The sequence below is a fragment of the Protopterus annectens genome, chromosome 2.part1, assembly GCF_019279795.1.
Source record: "Protopterus annectens isolate FY-2018-M chromosome 2.part1, PAN1.0, whole genome shotgun sequence".
Taxonomy (NCBI): Eukaryota; Metazoa; Chordata; order Ceratodontiformes; family Protopteridae; genus Protopterus; species Protopterus annectens.
Window position 1 is genome coordinate 1,674,754,058 of NC_056729.1, and position 21,501 is coordinate 1,674,775,558.

The 21,501-nt window shown below is 43.3% G+C and overlaps 1 protein-coding gene across 8 annotated transcripts in view; it reads right to left on the reverse strand.

Moving 5' to 3' along the window:
• Positions 1-2,823: 2,823 nt before the first annotated feature.
• Positions 2,824-21,501, reverse strand: part of RERE (arginine-glutamic acid dipeptide repeats) — a 3,515,893-nt gene continuing 3,497,215 nt past the window's right edge. For all 8 annotated transcript variants that reach the window (XM_044063104.1, XM_044063103.1, XM_044063106.1 and 5 more), the window contains one exon: positions 2,824-3,077. In XM_044063104.1, the coding sequence (XP_043919039.1) occupies positions 3,044-3,077 (34 nt within the window). In that variant the 3' untranslated portion in view covers positions 2,824-3,043. The remainder of the gene's footprint in view (positions 3,078-21,501) is intronic.

Consider the following 21,501-nt stretch of genomic DNA (forward strand, 5'->3'; position numbering starts at 1 on the left):
AAACACAGTGCTAACTACATAAGCTATAATGCCATAAAGCTCACAACATAAACTAACATCTTATTCAGTTTGTTACGATGCTGGCCTTAATGCCCACCTACTTTAATAAGTAACTTTAAAAAATGATCCTCACTAGCTCATATGTGACTGGTTTCAAGAAAGGATGCACAGTACACCCCAACAACCACTGAAGATGCACATCACAGTACATTTACTCTCAGAAATGTGACAATTCCAACTTCAAGCTTGTTATAACTTACTCCAGTGGCTAACACATTAGAAAAGACATGACAAAGTCACAGCAATGTCGACTGCTGAAAAAGGAAACCATGTGGGCTAAACATCCACTATAAAATGGCAGAAAGATAAGGATAAGTGCAATAGAATTACAAAACTTTAACATTTTCTTTAAGGTCCTTACTATTAGTTTCCTTTATTAAAGACCAATGTTTTATATAACATACCTTGTTTCCACCTCCCAGCTTCACACATCAAATCATCAAAATGCAATCCCTAACACTTCCCTGTCTGAAAGAATGCCTTAGGTTTCACAGCACATTTTACTGCCCTACCAAAGGTGAATTACTTAGCAGCATGCTTATACTATGTGTGTGTGTTTTATTTTTTTTGGTGTGAAAGTTCTTAAGCATGAGTGATGTATTTGTTATTCATCTTGTGGGGTCTGTTTACAATACACACCTTAATCAACACAAGTTCACCTAATGCCAAGCAAACCAACCTGTATTCTCACATCTGCCCAGTTTTGTTTGTGAGTGGCAATATTACATCCGCCACAGAAATACACACCAACATACAGTATACTTGTGTGCAAAAATGTGTGCCAGTATATACCTGACTTTCCAAACATTAGCCGCATGCTAAGCATATACCAAATCTACAGGACCCTTCTTAAGATACCTGGCAAAGAATATACAACCAAAATCTGCCACCCATTTTGTACCTGTTACAAGCACATCTACCCCATAGACAAACTAAATAAATAAAACATCAACTTGCTATTTTTTCACTACTGAATCAGAGGCACACAGTTTTCCTCATAAAAGTTTGGGAAACTAACCTGACAACATCCTTAACTGGCAAATGAAATAAAAGGTCAATGAGCAGAACACATGGCCCAACTCATGCCTTAACATGGTTCTGCCAGTCTTGAGACTTACCTGCATCTCTTCCATGTCCCATTCTTTCAAAAGCTGAAAAACTGTTTTCAATCCCAGGTCATTAACAAAATCCCAACCCTGGGCTGAACAAGTCCCCTGCCACTGAAGAACACACAAATAGTCTGCAAAGATTACTGCCCTAATCACACGCTATCCTCATTGAACACAAATTTGCCCACAGAGTTTGGGTTTGTTTGACCTGAAAGCTCTGTTTTATTAATCACTTGTTCAGTATCAGCATTGCTTGGTTTGTTTCATACTTTTCCCTAAATTTTACAGCTGTCCAAAATTACTGCCACTTTTCTCACATTCAAGCTGCAGAGCATCTGAGTCTGACTCTTACAATCCCTTCTCTTCTCCTCCTGTTATTTTTACTTTACTTGGTAGCAGTCTTGCCCAATGTGTTAAAATGACGAGGAGGAACCTACTGCTAGTAAGAAAACTAATTGTAGGGACTCAAAGTTACTGCAAACCGTTGAATCATTTGTTCTGTCAAAATAAACAAATTGGAGGTGGCCTAGTGCACAAGCCTCCTTAGTTTCAGGACCTCAGTTTAGTTACACCACCTGTACATCTTGGTTTATAGCCGTACCTATGCAGGACAGGCCACACAAGGAAAAGAAAATGCCAAATAAATTACTTCAGGGCACTGAGAGAAATATCAGTCTTGGCTGCAAAACAAGGTCTGGCTCTACAGGGAACAAAAACTAGTATATTTTTTAGAGGGACACAGGGACATATGTACTGCAGTAACAGATCCAAGATGTAATTAATGTCTTCCTGGTTTTGGCTGACAGCTACACTTTGAGACACTCACTCACTACTATTTAACCTGTTTAACACAGCCTGTACAGGCAGTAGTTTACATATAAAAAAGAGAATGACAGTTATTAGTAACAACTAGAAGAGCAGAATTTGGAGAAGCCAGGACCATGTGCTAAGCAGTACATGATCACTTAATGGAAACTTCACTAATGGGTGCCACATTACTTCATGGCACCTCAAGATTCAAACAAATACTAACAGTTTAGAGATAAAACAGGAACTAAGGAAATGCCACAGACTGTGCACAATGCAGGGAAGCAGACCCGCTCATGTGTCTAATTGTGTTAATTTACTTATGTAGGCTTAAGAGATAACTTAAAACTTTGTAGACGTCTGCACTGCTGACAAATTAAGGTGCAATCTGCCCCACTGTGAGATGGAAAAAATATCTGCAATAATATTAATACCATCAATTTGTCTATCTACCATTATACTTCCATATGTAAATGCACAATGTGCTGAAACACCACAGGGTATTTCAAGTTATCCCTGTTAAGTAGCACTACCCAATTTTCCCTTTAATTAAAGGGATAATGCTTTAAAACATTCTTACAAGCTAACATAACAGACAAAGGTTCACACTTAGTGACACCATTGATAAAGATCATTTTTGTATTTACAGAATTAAAAAGCCATGCTGTAGAGTTGAGCTTTTTTTAAAATTATGAATACTTCCTAGAACATATTAAAATAAAATTTTTTCATAGCACTTAGATTTGGAACCTGTACAACAACTATTTGCTTCCTCACCTTTAGAGTCTCTTATGCACAGTGATGATGGAAACTGGTTTCAAGCACCTACAAAACAACAGCAGCAAAATTGTCTGAATGTATCACTCTGTCCTTTATTCAGTACGCATGGGAAAATTACGTCATGCAGGGAGCCAGAATCAGTCTTAAATGTCCTCTACAAAATAAAAACTATTAACAGAATGAGTGCTGTTATATTAATCTTCTTTTACAGACAGTATTCACTTCTGTAGCATGTTGAATGTTTCTTAGGATAGTTTTTGTAGTTAGCTCTTCATATAAATAACTTTTTACAATTGCTTGTCACTTTCTTTCTTCAGTCGACTAAAAAAAAAAGATAAAAGAAACAAGTTACATTTCTTCAACAGGGCTTACTTCTAACAACCCACAAAAGCAACATCTTAAATTACTTGCAGATGACACATTCATTGCATAATTATACTAAAAATCAAGGCACACACTTTTGTCACCAAAAATTAAACAGTAGCAACATAAAACACAACATTATAAAACTGTTCTTTACTACTGATTATGTGACACTAGCAGATAGGAAAGCTACTGAACACTAATAGACTGAAATTACCAACATGAACTCTCATCCTTAAAGCTTAAAAATAAAATGTTATGTACTTACCATATTGTTCCATCTGTGTTGTCCATTTCCATTCATCCTCAACTGATGGGTCTTGGATTTGACTCGGCCACTTCTACTATATCTTCAGCTCCAAAAACTCTCATGTTCCTTCCTTTACCCATAAAGGCCCCTCCAACCTAACATACTTCAGATCGAGTTTGCTGCCTTTAGAAATAAAGATCCCCCACCATACCCCAAGATTCTCACTAAACCTTTCTAAACATACTGGAAAATATTAAGATAGAACCAAACACCCTAATACTGGGTGATTTTAACTACCCTGCCATTAACTAGGAACACTACTCACGTACCAACACCTTTGCCCAACCTTTCTTGGAATTCATAAATTCCAACGCCCTGGATCAACTAATCCATAGTCCCACCAGGGGCTCCAATATCCTAGACCTGGTCATTACCAACATGGGAAATCGATGCTCCACACCTATGGTCAACCCCCTCGTTAGTCAGGTCTGACCATAAACTAATCACCCTTAACATCCACATCCCACCCCCACCCCCCAGTAAGGAAACCTCCATAAAAAACTTCTCCAAAGCCAACTTCATGCTACTCAAGTCAGAAGTGACAAACTCCATGACACCCATGCAGACGGGAACTGAAAGTTCAACTGCTGAATCCTACACTAAGGCACTGTACGAGCACATCCACTCATGCATGAATCGTGCCGTCCCAAACAGAACCAAGATGCTCTCATCCAAAAAAAGGAAGCCAATCTGGTGGTCCTCTGACATAAACAAACTTTACAAGAAAAGGAAGAAACTGTTGCAGAAAAGAGGAAAATCCCAGGATGCAAAAAACTCCCTTACCAGCCTCAGTAAGAAACTGAGATTGCTCATAAAATCCTCCAAAGCTAGTTACGAAAATAAAATTGCCAAAGATTCCAAAGACAACCACAAGGCATTCTATAACTATGTCAAGAATCTAAATGGAAATGCTCAGATCTGCTCTGAGCTAAAACAGAATGGCATTAAATATACTGATCCCAAGGATTTTGCCAATATCCTGGCAGATCGATTAGTGCCAACTTCACCCCCCTCTCACCCCCTAAATGGCCCATCCCAATACCGGAAGATTGCCAAATGCCGGTAATAACGGCCACACAGGTAAAAAACGCACTCTCCAAAGCTAAGAAAACAGCATCCATGGGACCAGATGACATCCCGGGCTGTGTACTACATGAACTACAACATGAACTGGCACCTCACCTAAGTGTCATGTTTAATCATAGCCTCACCTCAGGTTTCATGCCCACTGAGTGGCGCAGAGCTACAGTTATCCCACTCCACAAGGGGGATCCATCCTGGATCCCGGAAACTACCGTCCCATCAGTCTGACAAGCCTGATCTGCAAGGCCATGGAGCGTATTATCATGGAACTTATAAACAAAGAAATTGGCAACCTTCAAACACTGGACCCCACCCAGTTTGGGTTCGTGAAGGGCCGATCTTGTCTCCTGAACCTGATTGACTTCTTCGAATCAGTTTGAAGAGCCATGGACAAGGGTAAGGTGGTCCACACAACCTATCTAGACCTTGCCAAGGCCTTTGACACCATCCCCCACTTTGGAATCATAGATAAACTTACTAAGCTGGGCATTAATCCCTATGTCACCCAATGGGTTACTAAATGGCTTACTGATAGAACCCAGACTGTAAAAGTAGACGACTCCAAATCCAGCTCCAGATAAGTGACAAGTGGAGTACCTCAGGGTTCAGTCCTGGGACCGCTCTTGTTTGGCATCTACTTCTCAGAAGTACAGGCCAACACTAAGGGACTCTGGCTAACAAAGTTCACAGATGACTGCAAACTGAGAGCCATTACTGAATCCCCAAATGATGTGGATACTCTACAAAAGGGCCTTACAGAAACAATGCTTGGTGCCAGAGCCATGGGCTCAAGCTCATTGCCAAGAAATGTATAGTTATCCCCTTTGGGAAAAAACATGTACCTGTGAATTACCATATAGGTGGCAGTACACTAAACACCGAAAGTGTGATAAGAGACTTAGGGACAGGTGGACAGTGGTCTCACCTTTGATAACCACATCACCACAACAGTCAGGAAATCCTTCTATGTGGCACACCTCATCACTAAGGGCTTTTCATCCAGAAAAAAGGAGGTCATTGTCCCACTGTACTCATCCCTCATTACACCCATTATAGAATACAACGCCCCATTTGGCATGTACCTCTCAAGACATCTGCAACTGGAAAGGCTGCAGAAATACCTCACTAAAAGAATCACAGGCCTAAAGCAGATGCCCTACGCTGACCGCCTTAAAAAAACTCCAGCTATACTCTGTCGCATATAGTCTACTCAGAGGCGATTTCTGCTTAACATACAAGGCCATGTCAAACCCAGTGCTGTTGGACATGCTACACTAAAAGAAATCCCAATCTCTCAGAGCCACACACTCTAGGGATCTAAACCTTGTCATCACAATAAACAGAACATGCTGGAGGGATAGGTTCCTGACCCAGAGACTCCCCAGACTCTGGAACAGATTGCCCATACATGTCAAGCAGAGTGCCTCTTTGGCCCTCTTCAAAAGGAACCTTGACGTTTGGATGGGAGAAAGGAAATTCACCCCGGGGATCACGTCAGTCGCCCTGCTAGACAGGGGTCCCAGGAAGTAAACAGTGTGGGAAGAAATAGCCAGGGAATTGTTATAGCTAGGCTTGTATAGGCCCTAGGGCTGATAGCCTAGTACCAACCTATAAAAAGACAATACCTTAAAGGAAAGGACAGAATAAGAAAAAGAGCTGGAGTTCAAACAAGGAACAGCAGTTCTCACATAACTTCTTAATCTGATGTTGCCACTTTCATTCATTCCTCAACTGATGGGGCACAGTCCCCAGCTAGTTGAGCCTAGGGTGGCCCTCATGGAAGGATATTCCAGAGCACTGCAGAGCCAAAGGCAGCTTTGTTCCTGGAAACCAAATCTGTAATGAGCAATAAATGTATGAGAATTAAACCAAGTGGCAGCTGCACAAACATAGTCTATGGAAGCTCTTGACCAAAAAGCTGAGGAGACCGCCATAGACCTTGTAGAATGAGCTATAGGAGGCTTAGGCAATGATAATCCTCTTTTAGTACAGACAAAGGAGATATCGTCAGTTAACCATTTGACCAGGTTAACTTTGGAAATTGGCTTACCCAATCTGTAAGGAGAGAAAGAAACAAACTAGCCCTTTTTCCTGAAATCCTTGGTTCTATGAATATAAAAGTAAAATTGTCAATGCACATCCAAAAGATGGATTATGTCCTCTCCTTTACTTGAAAAGTTTGGAAAGAAAACTGGAAGGTTAATGACCTGGCTGATATTAGATTCAGAAGCTACCTTAGTCAAAAAAGAGAGGCTGATCTGGAAGGAAACCTTGTCTTTGTGGAAAACCAGGTAAGGGGGGGTTGGAATATAGAGCTTGGAATTCAGACAATCTAGTGACTAGAAAAATGGTTTTCCAAGACAAAAAAAATATGGGTCAGGGCCACAAGCACAACAGTTGAATCACAAGGAGGAGTAGGATTCATTATCACAGATCTGAGTAAAATGATCTCTTAGTTTCATAGTATAGTACTAGGCTATCTGCCCTGGGGCATTTGTAAGCCTAGCCATAGTGATGTGGCTTTAGCCACCCCCTGAAATGGCACAAAAATGTACAAAATAAATCTAGAATACTGTGCCTCTGTCTAGTAGTGACACAATGAAGGTCCCCTTATATAATATAATTAGTTTACTGTGCCCCTGTCTAGCAGTAACCCAGATGTGACCCCTGGGGTAAATTTTCGATCTCCCATCCACTCATCAAGATTTCTCTTGAAGAGAGTCAGTAAGGGGCTCTGCCTAATACGAACTGGGATCCTGTTCCAAAGCATGGGAAGCCTTTGGGTTATGAATCTATCCCTCCAGCATGTCCTATTCATACTTGTGCCGAGGTTTAAGTCTTTAGCTCTTGTGGTCCTGATGGATTTGGATTTTTTGAGGTGGAGCATGTCCATCAAATCCTGATTGGACATGGCCTTGTACGTCAGGCAGAGATCACCCCTGAGCAGGCGGTATGTCACTGAATAGAGCTGAAGTTTCTTTAGTCTGGCGGAATAAAACATATGTTGGAGACCCTTGATCCTTTTGGTAAGGTACTTCTGTGGTCTCTCCAGCTGTTGCAAGTGCCGGGTGAGGTACATACCAAATGGGGCATTGTACTCAATCATGGGTCTGATGAGGGAGGAATACAGGGGTACAATGACATCCTTGGATCTGGATGTAAATCCCTTCATGATGAGGTGTGCAAGGTAGAATGTTTTTCTAACCACTTTGGCAACGTGGGTGTCAAATGAGAGGTCGCTGTCTACTTGGGTCCCTAGGTCTCTGATTACTTTTTCCATACTCAGTGGGTTGCTGTCTATGTGATAATTTGTGGGTACTTTGTTTTTTCCAAAAGGGATGACTATACATTTTTTGGCATTTAGTTTAAGGCCGTGACTACGGCACCAGTTGTCCGTTTTAGTGAGGCCTTTTTGTAGGATGTGTGTGTCAGCTGGTGTATCGACTATGGCGCCTAGTTTGCAGTCATCTGCGAACTTTGTCAGCCACAGCCCTCCCATGTTTGCTTTAACATCTGAGAAATAAATGCCGAACAAGAGGGGTCCCAGGACAGATCCCTGTGGGACACCACTTGTGACTGGCTTTGAGTCTGACATTGCTCCAGCGATTTTAACTTTATGGGTTCTGTCCTTTAGCCAGTTTGCAACCCATCTAGTGACATAGGGTTTACTTTTAAGCTGTTTAGCTTATCTATGATGCCTGAGTGGGGTATTGTGTCGAAGGCCTTAGCCAAGTCCAGGTATGCTGTATGGACTGCTTTGCCCTCATCAATGGCTCTAGTGACTGTTTTGAAAAAGTCAACCAGGTTTAAAAGGCAGGATCTGCCCTTTACAAAGCCGAACTGGGTGGGGTCAAGTGTCTGTAGGTCCCCTATGTCTCTGTTTATGAGTTCCATAATGATTCTTTCCATAGCTTTGCAGACCAGGCTAGTTAAGCTTATGGGGCGGTAGTTTCCAGGGTCTGTAGATGCACGCCCCTTGTGTAGTGGGACCACTGTTGCTGTGCGCCAGTGTACAGGTACATAACCCGAAGTAAGGCTAAGGTTAAATAGCATTTTTATGTGTGGGTTTAGCTCCTCATGGAGTTCACGTAACACGCACCCCGGGATACCGTCAGGTCCCATTGATGCTGTGTTTTTTGCTTTGTTTAGGGCGGTTCTCACTTGGACATCTGAGATGACAGGGAGATTACATTCAGCTGAGATAAGTATTTCTTCTTTTGGGGGTGAAGGAGGCGAGAAGTTTGCACTGAACCTGTCAGCCAGAATGTTAGCAATATCTGTGGGTTCAGTGTATTTTTTGTTGTTGTGAACCAACTCTGAGCATATCTGAGGGTTTCCGCCCAGGTTTCTAACATAGCTAAAGAAGGCTTCATGGTTATCTTTAGTGTCCTTAGCGATTTTTCTCTCAAAGTTTGCCTTGGATGTTTTTATGAGAGAACGTAGTTTTCTGCTAATGTTGATCAGAGACGTCTTCCCTTCATGGGATTTCGCTCTGACGTGCAGTAGCTTCCTTCTTTTGTTATACAATTTGTTTATGGCTGAGGTCCACCAGACAGGACGCTTACATTTGGTGGAGGGAGACTTGGATTTGTTTGGGATTGCATGATCCATGCATTCTTGGATATGTCCATAGAAAGCATTTGTGAAGGATTCGGCATTGCGAGATGTGGTATCCACTGGCAGAGTGGGCTTAAAGGATACCATCTCCTTCTTAAGAAGAGTGAAGTCTGCTTTTGAGAAGTTTTTCACTGTGGTCTTTTGTGCTGGGGGTGGAGGTGGGATATGTATATCCAGGGTGATTAGTTTGTGGTCAGATCTCACTAGTGAGGGGTACACTTCCGGTGTGGAGCATTTTGTCCCCATGTTTGTGATGATCAGGTCTAGTATATCATCTCTCCTAGTGGGAGAGGTGACTAGTTGTTCCAGTGCATTTGAATTCATGAATTCCAGGAACCTTTGGGCTAGGGTATTAGGGCTAGAATAATGTACCCAATCTATGTTTGGGTAGTTGAAGTCTCCCAGTATGATGGTATTTTGTGATACATTCATATCCTCCAATGTCTTCAGGAAGGCTGAGTGGGGTTCTTGAGATTGGGAGGGTGGTCTGTAACATGCTACCAGTTGTATAGCAGTTTTGCCTATGGTTAGTTGCACCTGTATGGTCTCTGTTGCTTCATGTGTTGCTACTAACCTGGAGGTGTGGGTGTCCTTTATGAATATGGACACTCCCCCTCCCTTTGTGGTTCGGCCCGGGTTTTGGGGCCGAAAAGCATGATACGAGGTATAGCCTGGTAGCGTTGGGGTGCTCTCAGGAGCCTTGAACCAGGTTTCAGTTACTGCACAGACGTCAATGTTCTCCATGCTGAGGAGCGCATCAAGTGCCTGCATCTTGAGATTTAGACTTCTGGCATTGAGCAGCATTACCCTTAGTTTTTTTCCATTTTTGTTTTCTAAGGAGGTGGGTTTGTCTTTTGAGCCTTGCCTAAAAAAGGCATTATGGGGGTGGCAAGAGCCTTAGCCAATATCCGGAAGCCCAGTGGTCACAGGTGTAAGCCATCCCTTGCGAAGCAGCGTGGCTTGTCCAACATATCATCCCAGGCAGACAGATATTGGATCCCCTTAGAATGACACCAGTACTCGAGCCAATTGTTAAAGCTGATCATCTTGTCTTTGTATTGTGGTATCATTCTTGGTGAGGGTAAGATGCTGCTCAGGGTCAGGGTCATACCAGCCTGGGCTACATAATCGGAGAGCTCTTCTATGTCTCTTTTCATGTAGTCCAGGGAGGTACGTCTCAGGTCATTCACACCAGCATGGACAATGACGGAGTCATATTTGTACTTGCTTTGGAGTGACCTGAGTGCGTGTGTTATGTGGCGGATCCTAGCCCCCGATAGACAGCTCACAGTCACCTTCTCCTTGTTCAGCCTGGTCAGTGGGACATCAGTGTGTCTGACTATGGAGTCACCTATTACTAGTGTATCAGGCAAGGTGTTTGGCCTTAAGGGCTGCGATTGGTTGACACACTGATTTATTGAAGTATGTGTTGCATGTGTTTTGTTTTGAGGTGGTGGATTTTTGGATGTCTGCTTTGGGAGCCTCTGTTGTTTTGGTAAGTTTTTTATTAGAGCCTCCGAGTATGTCTTTGTGTTTTTATGTGTTTGGTTTGCAGTTGTGGTAGGTCTATGTGGGACTGGGATTGTTGTGTGTGTGATTGCCATCTCCTCCTGTCTGGTCATGCCAGCCCTGAGTTGAGAGAGTTCAGCCTCCAGTTTGGCTATATAGTTGCATCTCTCACATGTAATTGTGTTTGTTGGGAGGAGGAGAGGGTTGTCTGTGTACATGAGACAATTGTAGCATTGTCTCAAGATGCCCAGATTGACCAGCTGAACTGGAGACGACGCCAGTAATCTACCACTCGACATGCTAGAACAGTATAAGGGAGTGGTATACCTTTAAGGGAAGTGGGTATTCAGGGGTGGTAAGTAGATGTAGTGCTTTACTTAGTACGAGAGTGCTTACTTAGTAGAGAAGTATTGAGAACAAGTGCTAGGCTTATAATACAGTGAGTATTCTGGTTATACTAAGAGTAGAGCTTCCTTAAGGGAAAATTTGAAGAGCAGACTTGGCGGAGCCAGAAAAAGTTTAACCGCTATGCGCACGACCGCTCAAAACCGTGCAAACACAGATTTTAAACAGTGAACTACAAAAGAGCTAGGAATGGTCCCAAACAACCAATTACTACAGCTTCTTGTGCTGAGGTCACTTCCCCCAAGGACAGGTAGGCTGCTCAAGGCTCCCCACTCCCACTGGTGAGCAAAGAAACTTCCTTCTATCCAAGTAAGGTAATGGACAACACAGGAACTACACCACAGCTCAGAATACAGCAATGCCTGTAAACTGGTCTAAACTAGTCGAGGAAGGTGGGAAAACAAGGATTTTTTTTTGTTTTTTTGGTAGAAACACACAGAAAATGCAGAGACAGTGATAAATTAGTTACACAGGCTAGCACACTTTAGTGGGCAGCCTCCACAGTTAAATTAAACAAACAAACAAGCACACTTTCAATCAAATTTGGCTAAATGTAACTTTAAGTGCAGATTTTAAAATAAATGCAGCAATCAGTTAAAAAACAGTTCAGGCTAGTTCAAAGTATGCTACAGAAGCTATTTCCAGTGAAAAAAAGCAAAGATACTTAAATCCAGAAGGTAGTCGCTTTTTTGAGTTCCTTGCTGCTAGGACCACTCTGTAAACCCACGTGGAGCTTGTCTGAGCAGTATAGCCAGAAAAAAACGCCCAGAGGCGGATTTTAAACAGTGAACTACAAAAGAGCTAGGAATGGTCCCAAACAACCAATTACTACAGCTTCTTGTGCTGAGGTCACTTCCCCCAAGGACAGGTAGGCTGCTCAAGGCTCCCCACTCCCACTGGTGAGCAAAGAAACTTCCTTCTATCCAAGTAAGGTAATGGACAACACAGGAACTACACCACAGCCCAGAATACAGCAATGCCTGTAAACTGGTCTAAACTAGTCGAGGAAGGCGGGAAAAACAAGGATTATTTTTTTGTTTTTTTTGGTAGAAACACATAGAAAATGCAGAAGCAGTGATAAATTAGTTACACAGGCTAGCACCCTTCATGAAAATATTTACACAACTTAGAAAAAGCTAAGGTAGTGTTATTTTCACCTAAGTGGAAGTTTGAAATGGCAGCCAAGTGGACCTTAATAGTGAAAAAACTAGCCCCTTCATTGAGAATGGAATCTAGAAAATCAAGTATAGCAGGCACAGGGGCAGAACGACTCCAGATTTTTGAGAAGCTAACAAGATAGGACAGATCAGGGAGGAGAGTCTGGGCTGCCTAGCAATTACTGGAATGGGAGAAACCATGCGGCTAATTTGAGGCTGGTTATGCCTGGATGAGTCACACCTGTTGGATAAGGCAGGAGGTCTGGAGTGGGATCCAGTATGTGAGGCAGACACAGAAGGTGAGGCCCAGAGGACAGGGAACCAAACTGATGAGGGTAAAAGGGGGCAATGAGGATAACTGTGCTCTTCAAACAGAATGATTTCTGTAGAAAATTGGGAATAAGAGGTAACAGTGGGTAAGCATAAAGAAGCCTGGAGGGCTGATCAGTGCAAAGAACCTGTTGCACTTGTTGAGGGGAGAGACAAATAGGTTGCAGCATGGTTGGTGCCATCTGCAGAAAATTCTCTCCTCCACTGTGACACTGAGATACCACTCATGAGGCATCAGAGTGGACCTACTTGCTGTTAGAAAGCAACTGGAAGAGATCACCCACTGCCACACACTCGCTATTTCTCTTTGTGGGACCAAGTACCTTGGACTGTCCTTCCCAAAAAAATATCATCCCACTTAGTTCGGAGGTGTCCGTGGTCACTGTGGCTATTGGGCAGGAAACAAAAGGATGGTCCTCGGACAGCTTGTTGGAATGAATCCACCAAAAAATGTATCTTTTGCATGCCTCTGTGATCTTGACAGGAGGGGTTAAAAGATGTTGAAGAATGGACTACTGAGCTGATACTGTTCAGTGACGAATTTGCATGTGAAACTTAGGTAGAGGAACAACACAGTTGCCACGGATCCTAAGGCTTGTAAAATTAGTCAAGTTGGAAGAGAAGAATGCTGTATTACTTTCCAGACCAGAGATCTGAGTGTCTGGATTTCCGCTGGAGGCAGAGAGGTTGACTGACTGACTGTGTCCAGACAAATACCTATGAACTCCAGACTCTGCTTGTGTGTAAATTTTGATTTGTTGTAATTTATTGCAATACCTAAATAAAGGCAAAAACGGAGCATGCAGTCCCTTTGCCTGAAAGACTAGATGCCTGGTTGGGGCAGTTAGAAGCTAGTCGTCTAGATATGGAATCACTCAGAATCCCAGCAGTCTCAAGCAAGCTGCCACCACTGCCATGCATTTGGTGAACACCATGGGTCTGTGGGGAGACCAAAGGGTAGTGTTCTTAACTGGTAATGACTGGCTCCTAGCTGTAAGTGGAGACATCTTCTGGAGCACCTGTTCATTTTGATGAGATAGCACATGTCTTGAAGATCTAGCAAGCACATCCAAATCATCCTTTCACAGTACAGCCAGAATGGACTGAAATTTGACCATCCTCAACATTGAATATTGCAAGAACTGGTTCAAGTTTGCTGAGATCAAGGATGGGTCTCAAGTTCCCTGTCTTCTTTGGCACTAAAAAGAATCCTGAATAAGTTCCAGATCCTTTCTGGTCTGGGGGACCTCCTGGACAACTCTTTTTCTAACAGCTTTTCTATTTCTTATGCTGCTACTTCCCTCTGATTGGGTGGGACATTGGGGATTCTTTTCATTCTTGTGTCAGGAATGTGTGAAAATGGTATTACATAACCATGCATGCACTCCACCAGAGGAAGGAGTTGGACCTGAACTGTCCAGTGCCAAAGCCCCGAGGGGCAGAGACTGCTCCCATAGCTTCAGAATTGACTCTGGTGGTCCCCCAGATCCAGTGCAGATCCTTTAGCTCCGAGAATCCCCTTGCTCTGAAAAGCTTGGAGCCAGATGACTCAGGGAAGTAATTGAGGATACCCCAGGGGTCTTGGATCCAAGGTCTCCGAAACAGCAGTATGGATCGGAGAAGGAGAAATCAAGGGCAAAGTACTCATAGATCAGCTCATGGATCTGACGCGAGACAGATCCAGGAGTACCTCCATCTGGATCTGAGCTCTGAGGAATTTTCTCATTATCCGATCCACGTCAGCCTCAGACACACTTCTGGAAGACCTGACAGAAGAGGTGGAGGATGGAGGTCTTGAGTACCTATGGGGGAATTGCTCCAAGAAGGGTGAATGGAGCCTAGATGATACCGGATCCAGTATGGAAGGTGGTGATCGGATCTGTGGTAATTTTGATGTAGATTGATCTATGGTGGTTGGATCTGAATTCCTTGACATTTCTGTAGGAAGCCCTGATGAAGCAGCTGAAGAAGAAGTCTTACAAGACTTCCTCTTCTTTCCCTTATCAGTTTTCTTTGAAGGGGGGTTGAGCCCCAGCAGAAGTGGAATGGGAGCAGGCCCTTCAAGACTAACATGTTCCTCCTGTTCATGAGAGCCCTAGATTTGAAACCAGAGCAAATAGAGCAGTCTGCATCTAAATGCACAGCTCCTAAACAATAAATGCATTCTCTGTGGGCATCAGAGTTTGGTATTTTATGCCTACAGGTGATGCACCTTTAAAGCTTGTAAGCCACTAAGCTATGGGGGGATACTACAGGATAGAAAAGATGACTACCAACAACAGTAGATAGAAATACTCTATAGAGAGTAGACTGGGATATTTTAGAAAGGAAGGTATCACCAATGGTACTGAGGAGAATTATAGAGAATTGGTAAAAAAATGCTTAGAAAGGACTCGTATTAAACTTGAGGGTAATCAAGGGAGGTAGGTGAGAAAAGGGAATGAAAGAAATGTCAAAAAAATTGAGTGAAACTATTTTCCTGAAAAAAAAACACAAAAAACTGGAGAGTGAGAGGATCCACGTTTGTAACTAAATGACGTCAGTTGAGATCTGAGGTATGTTAAGTTGGCAGAGTGTTATAGGTAAAGGGAAGAGCTCGAGAGCTTTTGGCTCCAAAGATCTTGTAGAAGCAGCCAAGTTGGATTAGAGACCCATCAGTGGAGCAATAAATGAAAATGACAACATCAGATCTAAAGTCATGCACTAACTGTAACACTAAATATGAAGGACAAGGTGCTTACTTGTTAACTAACAGGACACAGGGCTTCCCAAGCCCTAGAAATTCAGCACCAGAGACTTTCCCAAACTACAAACTTATCCATGCTACCGACAAAGGTTTGCTGGACCCCCTTTCTCGCCAAGTCTCTTGTAGTAAAGTACACAGATGAAGCATCAATAATGGTGGCTAATTCTCCTCTCCAAAGGTAGGAGATGGGGGATAGAAATATTAATGAGGATGCGCCTGATGCTTTGCATCAAGACTTACACAAATACATAACGTTCATACTAGAAAAGATTAGATGCATCCTTGCTGACTGATGGCACACAGCCCCCAGCTCATCCACCTGGTTAGTACATCACTGAAATGTGCCATAACTACTGCAGCCCTGAATGAAGACTTGGACCTAGAGGTCACAACCAGCTTGTCTCTTGCGAAACGCAATTAGGGAAGCCTATGTACATGATACAGAAATATTCACTGATACAACTCTGAATAAGGCCAGAGACCTGCTGCAATACTGGCTGAATGCACTTCTATGGACAACAAGGATTTGCCATACTTTTCATAACAGACTTTAATACAGCTAGACATTCACTTGCATAAAGTAACATTTGAAAGCCTGGAAAACAATATAGACAGTTAGCAGAGGGTCTTTTTAACTCAAATGTGGTTCTACCTATAAAGACAGAAAAAAAAGCTGACTATGCACATCCATAAATTGCATGAAGTTCTCCCCTCTAGCTGAAATATTTGGAACGAGCTCCAGGATGGATGGTGTTGGGGGATGAAACCCTGACTGCAAACAAGGCAAACAGTTCAATTAGTGGCTTATGAGCTTGACCGTATTGGAAGAGGGCATGGGCACGGCCATCATGGGGAAAAGGCAGAGCGGAACATACACAGCCAGAACTCCCTTGGATCAGGGTTGGCAGTGGCCATCCTGGGGGCAGCTTTCCCCTCACCAAGCTAGAGATTGTATGAGAACATGAATTAGCAGGGACATGGCATAATGTGTTCTCATGGTGATGTAAGTAGCTTGTCCAACCCCCAACCCAGAATGGGGCTAGGGGCTTAAACAAATGTGCCCAATGCTGAGATGCCTCAAAGAAGGCAAAACTCCCTGATGTCTGCCTGAAAGATGGCCCCTCAAGACGGTTTTTAACCTAAAAGATCAGGGTCTCCTCATTGCTATTTAATTGGCTCAATTCAGACATGAGGTGGCTTTGTGGTCAGCAAAACAAGGAAGAAAAAAGCACATAGAAAAAAATCTGGAAAGAAAAGTAAACGTATGTACTGATTTAGATTGGTCTCAGTGGCAACCATAGGTACAAATAATGGACTAGCATATAAGGACACCCTCCCTTGTGAAAAATGAGGTAAGATGGACTGATGCACAGGGCCGGCAGCTTGGAAATTCTTCTAATAGGTGTGAAAGCTACCAAAAACAATATCTCCCCAAGATGCACAGTTTACTTCTGAGCTAGCTGGAGATCTGAATGGGAAAAAAAGTCAATTTCTCCAATACAAACTAGAGGTCTCAAGACATGACAAGATCATTGCAAAGAAGGTCACACGACAACTCTCTCTCTCTCACTTAAATTAGACATAACTGCAAAATGAAGTACTACTGATGAATAGATCAAGTCAGAAACAAATGCCTGAGACAGACAACATTTAAGTGCTGGCATCAGAAAGTACAGTCGTGTACACTTACCATAAATGTACATGTTTGAGTGTATTCACCGTTGCAGTCATTTCATTTGGGTTATCATCCTGCAGGAAGCCTCAGCAGGCCTGATTATCAAAGTCTTGGGTCCTGCGTCGATGCTGTCTCTTCTTCCATGACGTCAGGTCATCAGGGGTATAAAGCATGCAGCCGACGCCATTACATCAGTTTTTCTTGCCCCAGATGTCAGGTGCCCCATAATGGGATGCAATTATATGTAAGGTTACACCTCCAACAAAAAGCAAATACACCAGAAAGCTGAAATACAGTAATCAAGAAGCAAGGTACAGCCAAGAGAAGTCAGGGGGCTGGAGGGAGGGTAACCAGGACTGCAACAGTGAATACACTCGAACATCTACATTTATGGTAAGTGTACACAACTGTACTATGGTTCTTTGTGTTTCACTGTTGCAGTCATTACATTTGGGTAGATTCCCAAAGCTAAGGAAGGGAGGAGGAAGTTAAGAGACCATTAGGAGCAGCTATTAAGTGCAAGACTGCAGTGGCAAAACCAGCTATGGATTTAGAGAAAACAGGCAAGTGGTAATGCTTGGTGAAAGTATGTACAGAGCTCCAGGTAGCAGCTTCTAGGATGTCCCTGGTAGGGACACCTCTGAGAAATGTTGTAGAGGTAGATGCAGCCCTGGTGGAATGTGATCTTATCCCCTGTGGGGCAGGTTTTCCACGTTGCTTATAGCAGAGAATAATGCAATGGCCTATCTACTTAGAAATGGTTTGCTTTGAAATAGCCCACCCCTCTGCCCCTGCAGCAAAGGCAGCTAGCAGCTGTTCAGTTTTTCTGAGAGGCTTAGTCATGTCCATATAAAACAGTTGTATGTGCATGTCCAAAGAGTGCAGTATTCATTCTCCTTTTTTCCGTGGATTAGGAAAAAAGGTAGGCAAATGAATGGACTGTTTAAGGGCCACACTGGATACCACCTTGGGCATAAAGGAAGGACTGGCCCTAAGGGATACCCTGTCCACATGGAAGATAATGAAGGGCTCCACTGCCATGAGGGCATGTAGTTCAGACACTCTTCTAGCTGAAGTGATGGCTAGAAGGTAAGCAGTTTTCCAAGAAAGGAATTTCAACTCTGCAGTTGCAGCTGGCTCAAAAGGAGGTAGAGTGAGCTTTTCCAATACAAAGTTAAGGTCCCAGGCTGGAGTAGGGACTCTACTGGGTGGTCTTAAATTTTTGGCCCCTGTGAGGAATTGTTTCAGCAGGGGGTGAGAGAACAGGGGTGGCTCAGTATTATAATGTGCTGAAATGGCAGTCTCATAAATTTTAATTGATGAGAAGGAAAGGCTCCTGTGGAGCATCTCTGTTTAACTATTGGAGAGTATGCGGTAAGCTGGGCACTGTTGTGCCCATCCCTTGAATTTGGCTCCAGGAAAGTACAGTTGTGTACACTTACCATAAATGTAGATGCTGAATGTATTCACTGTTGCAGTCATTACATTTGGGTTATCTGCTTGCAGGTAGCCCTTAGTCGGCCTGATTAACAAAGTATTGGGTCCTGCGTCGGTTGCTGTCCCTTCTTCCTATGATGTCAGGTCGTCAGGGTTATATGAAATGCAGCCGATGCCATTACATCAGTTTTTCTTGCCCCAGATGTCAGGTGCCCCCCTAATGGGAAGCAATTAAATATAAAAGTACAATGATAAATCTCCAACAAAAAAAGCAAATAAACCAAAAAGTCTTTTAAGCATAGTAAAGGAAAGTAGATATATACCCAAAAAGAAGTTAGGGGGCTGGAGGGAGGGTAACTAGGACTGCAACAGTGAATACACTCAGACATCTACATTTATGGTAAGTGTACACAACTGTACTATGTTCTTCTTGTTTCACTGTTGCAGTCATTACGTTTGGGTAGATTCCCAAAGCTATGGTTGGGAGGAGGGATTTAGATAGCATTAGGACCAATTATAAGATGCTGCAAGACTGCAGTGGCAAAGCCAGCTCTGGATTTAGAGAAAATTGGCAAATGATAATGCTTGGTGAAAGTATGTACAGAACTCCAGGGTAGCAGCTTCTAGGATGTCCCTGGTAGGGACGCATCTGAGAAAGGCTGTAGCGGTAGACGCAGCCCTGGTGGAGTGAGGTCTGATCCCCTGGGGGATAGGTTTTCCATGGTGCTTATAGCAGAAAAGAATGCAATGGCCTATTCATTTAGAAATGGTTTGCTTTGAAACAGCCTTCCCCTCTGCTCCTGCAGCAAATGCCACCAGCAGATTTTCTTTGAGGTTTAGTCCTGTCCAAGTAGAAACTACGTTGTCTGTGCACATCTAAGGAATACAGTATCCGTTCCCCTTTGTTCTGTGGATTGGGAAAGAAGATTGGGAAATAAGGTTGGCAAATGAATGGACTGACTAAGAGCCACACTGGATACCACCTTGTGCATGAAGGATGGATTGGTTCTGAGGGGCACCCTGTCCGCATGAAAGATGATGAAAGGCTCCACTGCCATAAGGGCCTGTAATTCAGATACCCTTCTAGCTGAAGTGATTGCTAAAAGGAAAGCTGTTTTCCAAGAAAGAAATTTTAAGTCTGCAGTAGCAACTGGCTCAAATGGAGGTAGAGTGAGTTTCTCCAAAACGAAGTTAAGGTCTCAGGCTGGGGTTGGAGCTCTCCTGGGTGGTCTCAAATTTTTGGCCCCTCTGAGGAACTGCTTGAGCAGTAGATGAGAGAAGAGGGGAGGTTCTGTGTTATAATGAGCTGAAATGGCTGAGGCGTGGATTTTAATGGAGGAAAAAGACAGGCCCTTGTGAAGAATCTCAGTTAAGTATTGTAAAATCTGAGGTAAATTGAGTGCTGCTGTGCTCATCCCTTGAGACTGGTTCCAGGCACAGAATCTTTTCCATTTTTCAGCATAAGATTTTCTAGTACTAGGCCTCCTTGCCTCTAAAATGATATCCATCACAGGTTTACTGAGGGATGGTAAAGGAAAGATTATTTAATTAGCCAGGCTGCAAGGTTCAGTGTTAGAAGATGAGGGTGCAGAATCTGATTCTTCTGCTGAGACAACAGGGAAGGAGTCTGAGGCAGGTGCCATGGGGATAACCGTGACACACTGCGCAGGAGGGGGTACCAGTGTTGGCGCGGCCAGTCTGGAGCAATCAAAATCATCCTTGGTTTGTCCTGTATGATTTTTAGTAGCACTTTGGAGTGCAGAGGCGGGGGGGGGGGGGGGGAAGGCATAGACTTGATAGGTTCTTCCAGCTGAAGGACAGAGCATCCACTTGCAGGCTTGTTTGTGGGAAGTCCTTGTGCAAAATTTGTCCAGTTGGTAGCTTTGGGGAGAGGCAAACAGGTCTATATCTGGGCTCCCCCATTTGTTTGTCAACATGTTGTAAATCCTTGGTTCTACTTTCCACTCGTGTGGGTCCATGAGGTTTCTGCTTAGTCTGTCTGCCAGTGTATTTAATTTTCCTGGCAGGAATTGAGCTTGTAGATGCACTTGGTAGCTCAAGGCTGTGTTCCACAATGCCATGGCTAGTCTGCAGAGGGGGTAAGAATGTGTACGCCCAGCTTGTTTTTGTACCACATAACAGTGGTGTTTGTCCGTTTTTACCATTAGTTGTCCTGGAAGAATGTGGTCCTTGAAGGCTGTCAGAGCATTCTGCACAGCTAACATTTCTTTTTGATTGATATGCAGGTGCATTTGACTTGGGTTCCATTTGCCCTGAATGCACTTCCCTGCCAGGTGAGCCCCCCATGCATAGTCTGATGCGTCTGTTGTTAGGGTTTGGGTGGCAGGCGGTGGTGTGGAAGGTAGACCCTTATTTTGGTGGCAGGCCTCTGCCCACCAAAGGAACTCTAGGCATAGGCAAGGTATGATAGGAATCATTGCTTCTAGATCCTGAGAATGTTGACAGCATAGCTTTTTAGATACCACTGTAGTTTCCTCATGTGCAGTCTTGCATATGGAATTAGAAGGATGCAGGAGGCCATGAACCCAAAGGCTTGCAGTATTTATCTTGCAGATAGTAGGGTTTTTGTGGCCACTTGTTTTAAGTAGGTTGTCAAATGAATTTGTTTCTCTGACGTGACGCAAGCCATCTGGGAATTTGTATTCAAGCTTGCTCCCAGGAATATAATTTGTTGACAGGGTACCAGATGTGATTTATTTTTGTTTATGGTGTACCCCCCAGACAAGTTAGAAGCCTTTGTACAAAGGCCAGATGATTCAAAAGTATGTCCTGGCTTTCTGCCTGAAGTAGACAATTGTCCAGGTATGGGTATATTTGAATATTTCTTTGTCTGCAAAATGCAATAACTGGAGCTAGGCACTTTGTGAATACCCTGGGCACAGTAGATAAGTCAAAGGACAGTGCAGAGAACTGAGTGCGTGTAGCCTTCTTTGAAGCGTAGGTATCTTCTGCAAGATTCCCTGATTGGGATGTGCAGGAATGCTTCTTTTAAATCTAGTGTTGCCAACCAGGCATCTTTGCCTAGCATAGGAAGTAATTGGTGAAGAGTCAACATCTTGAATTTTGGAATCTCCAAAAAGGTGTTTAGAGTA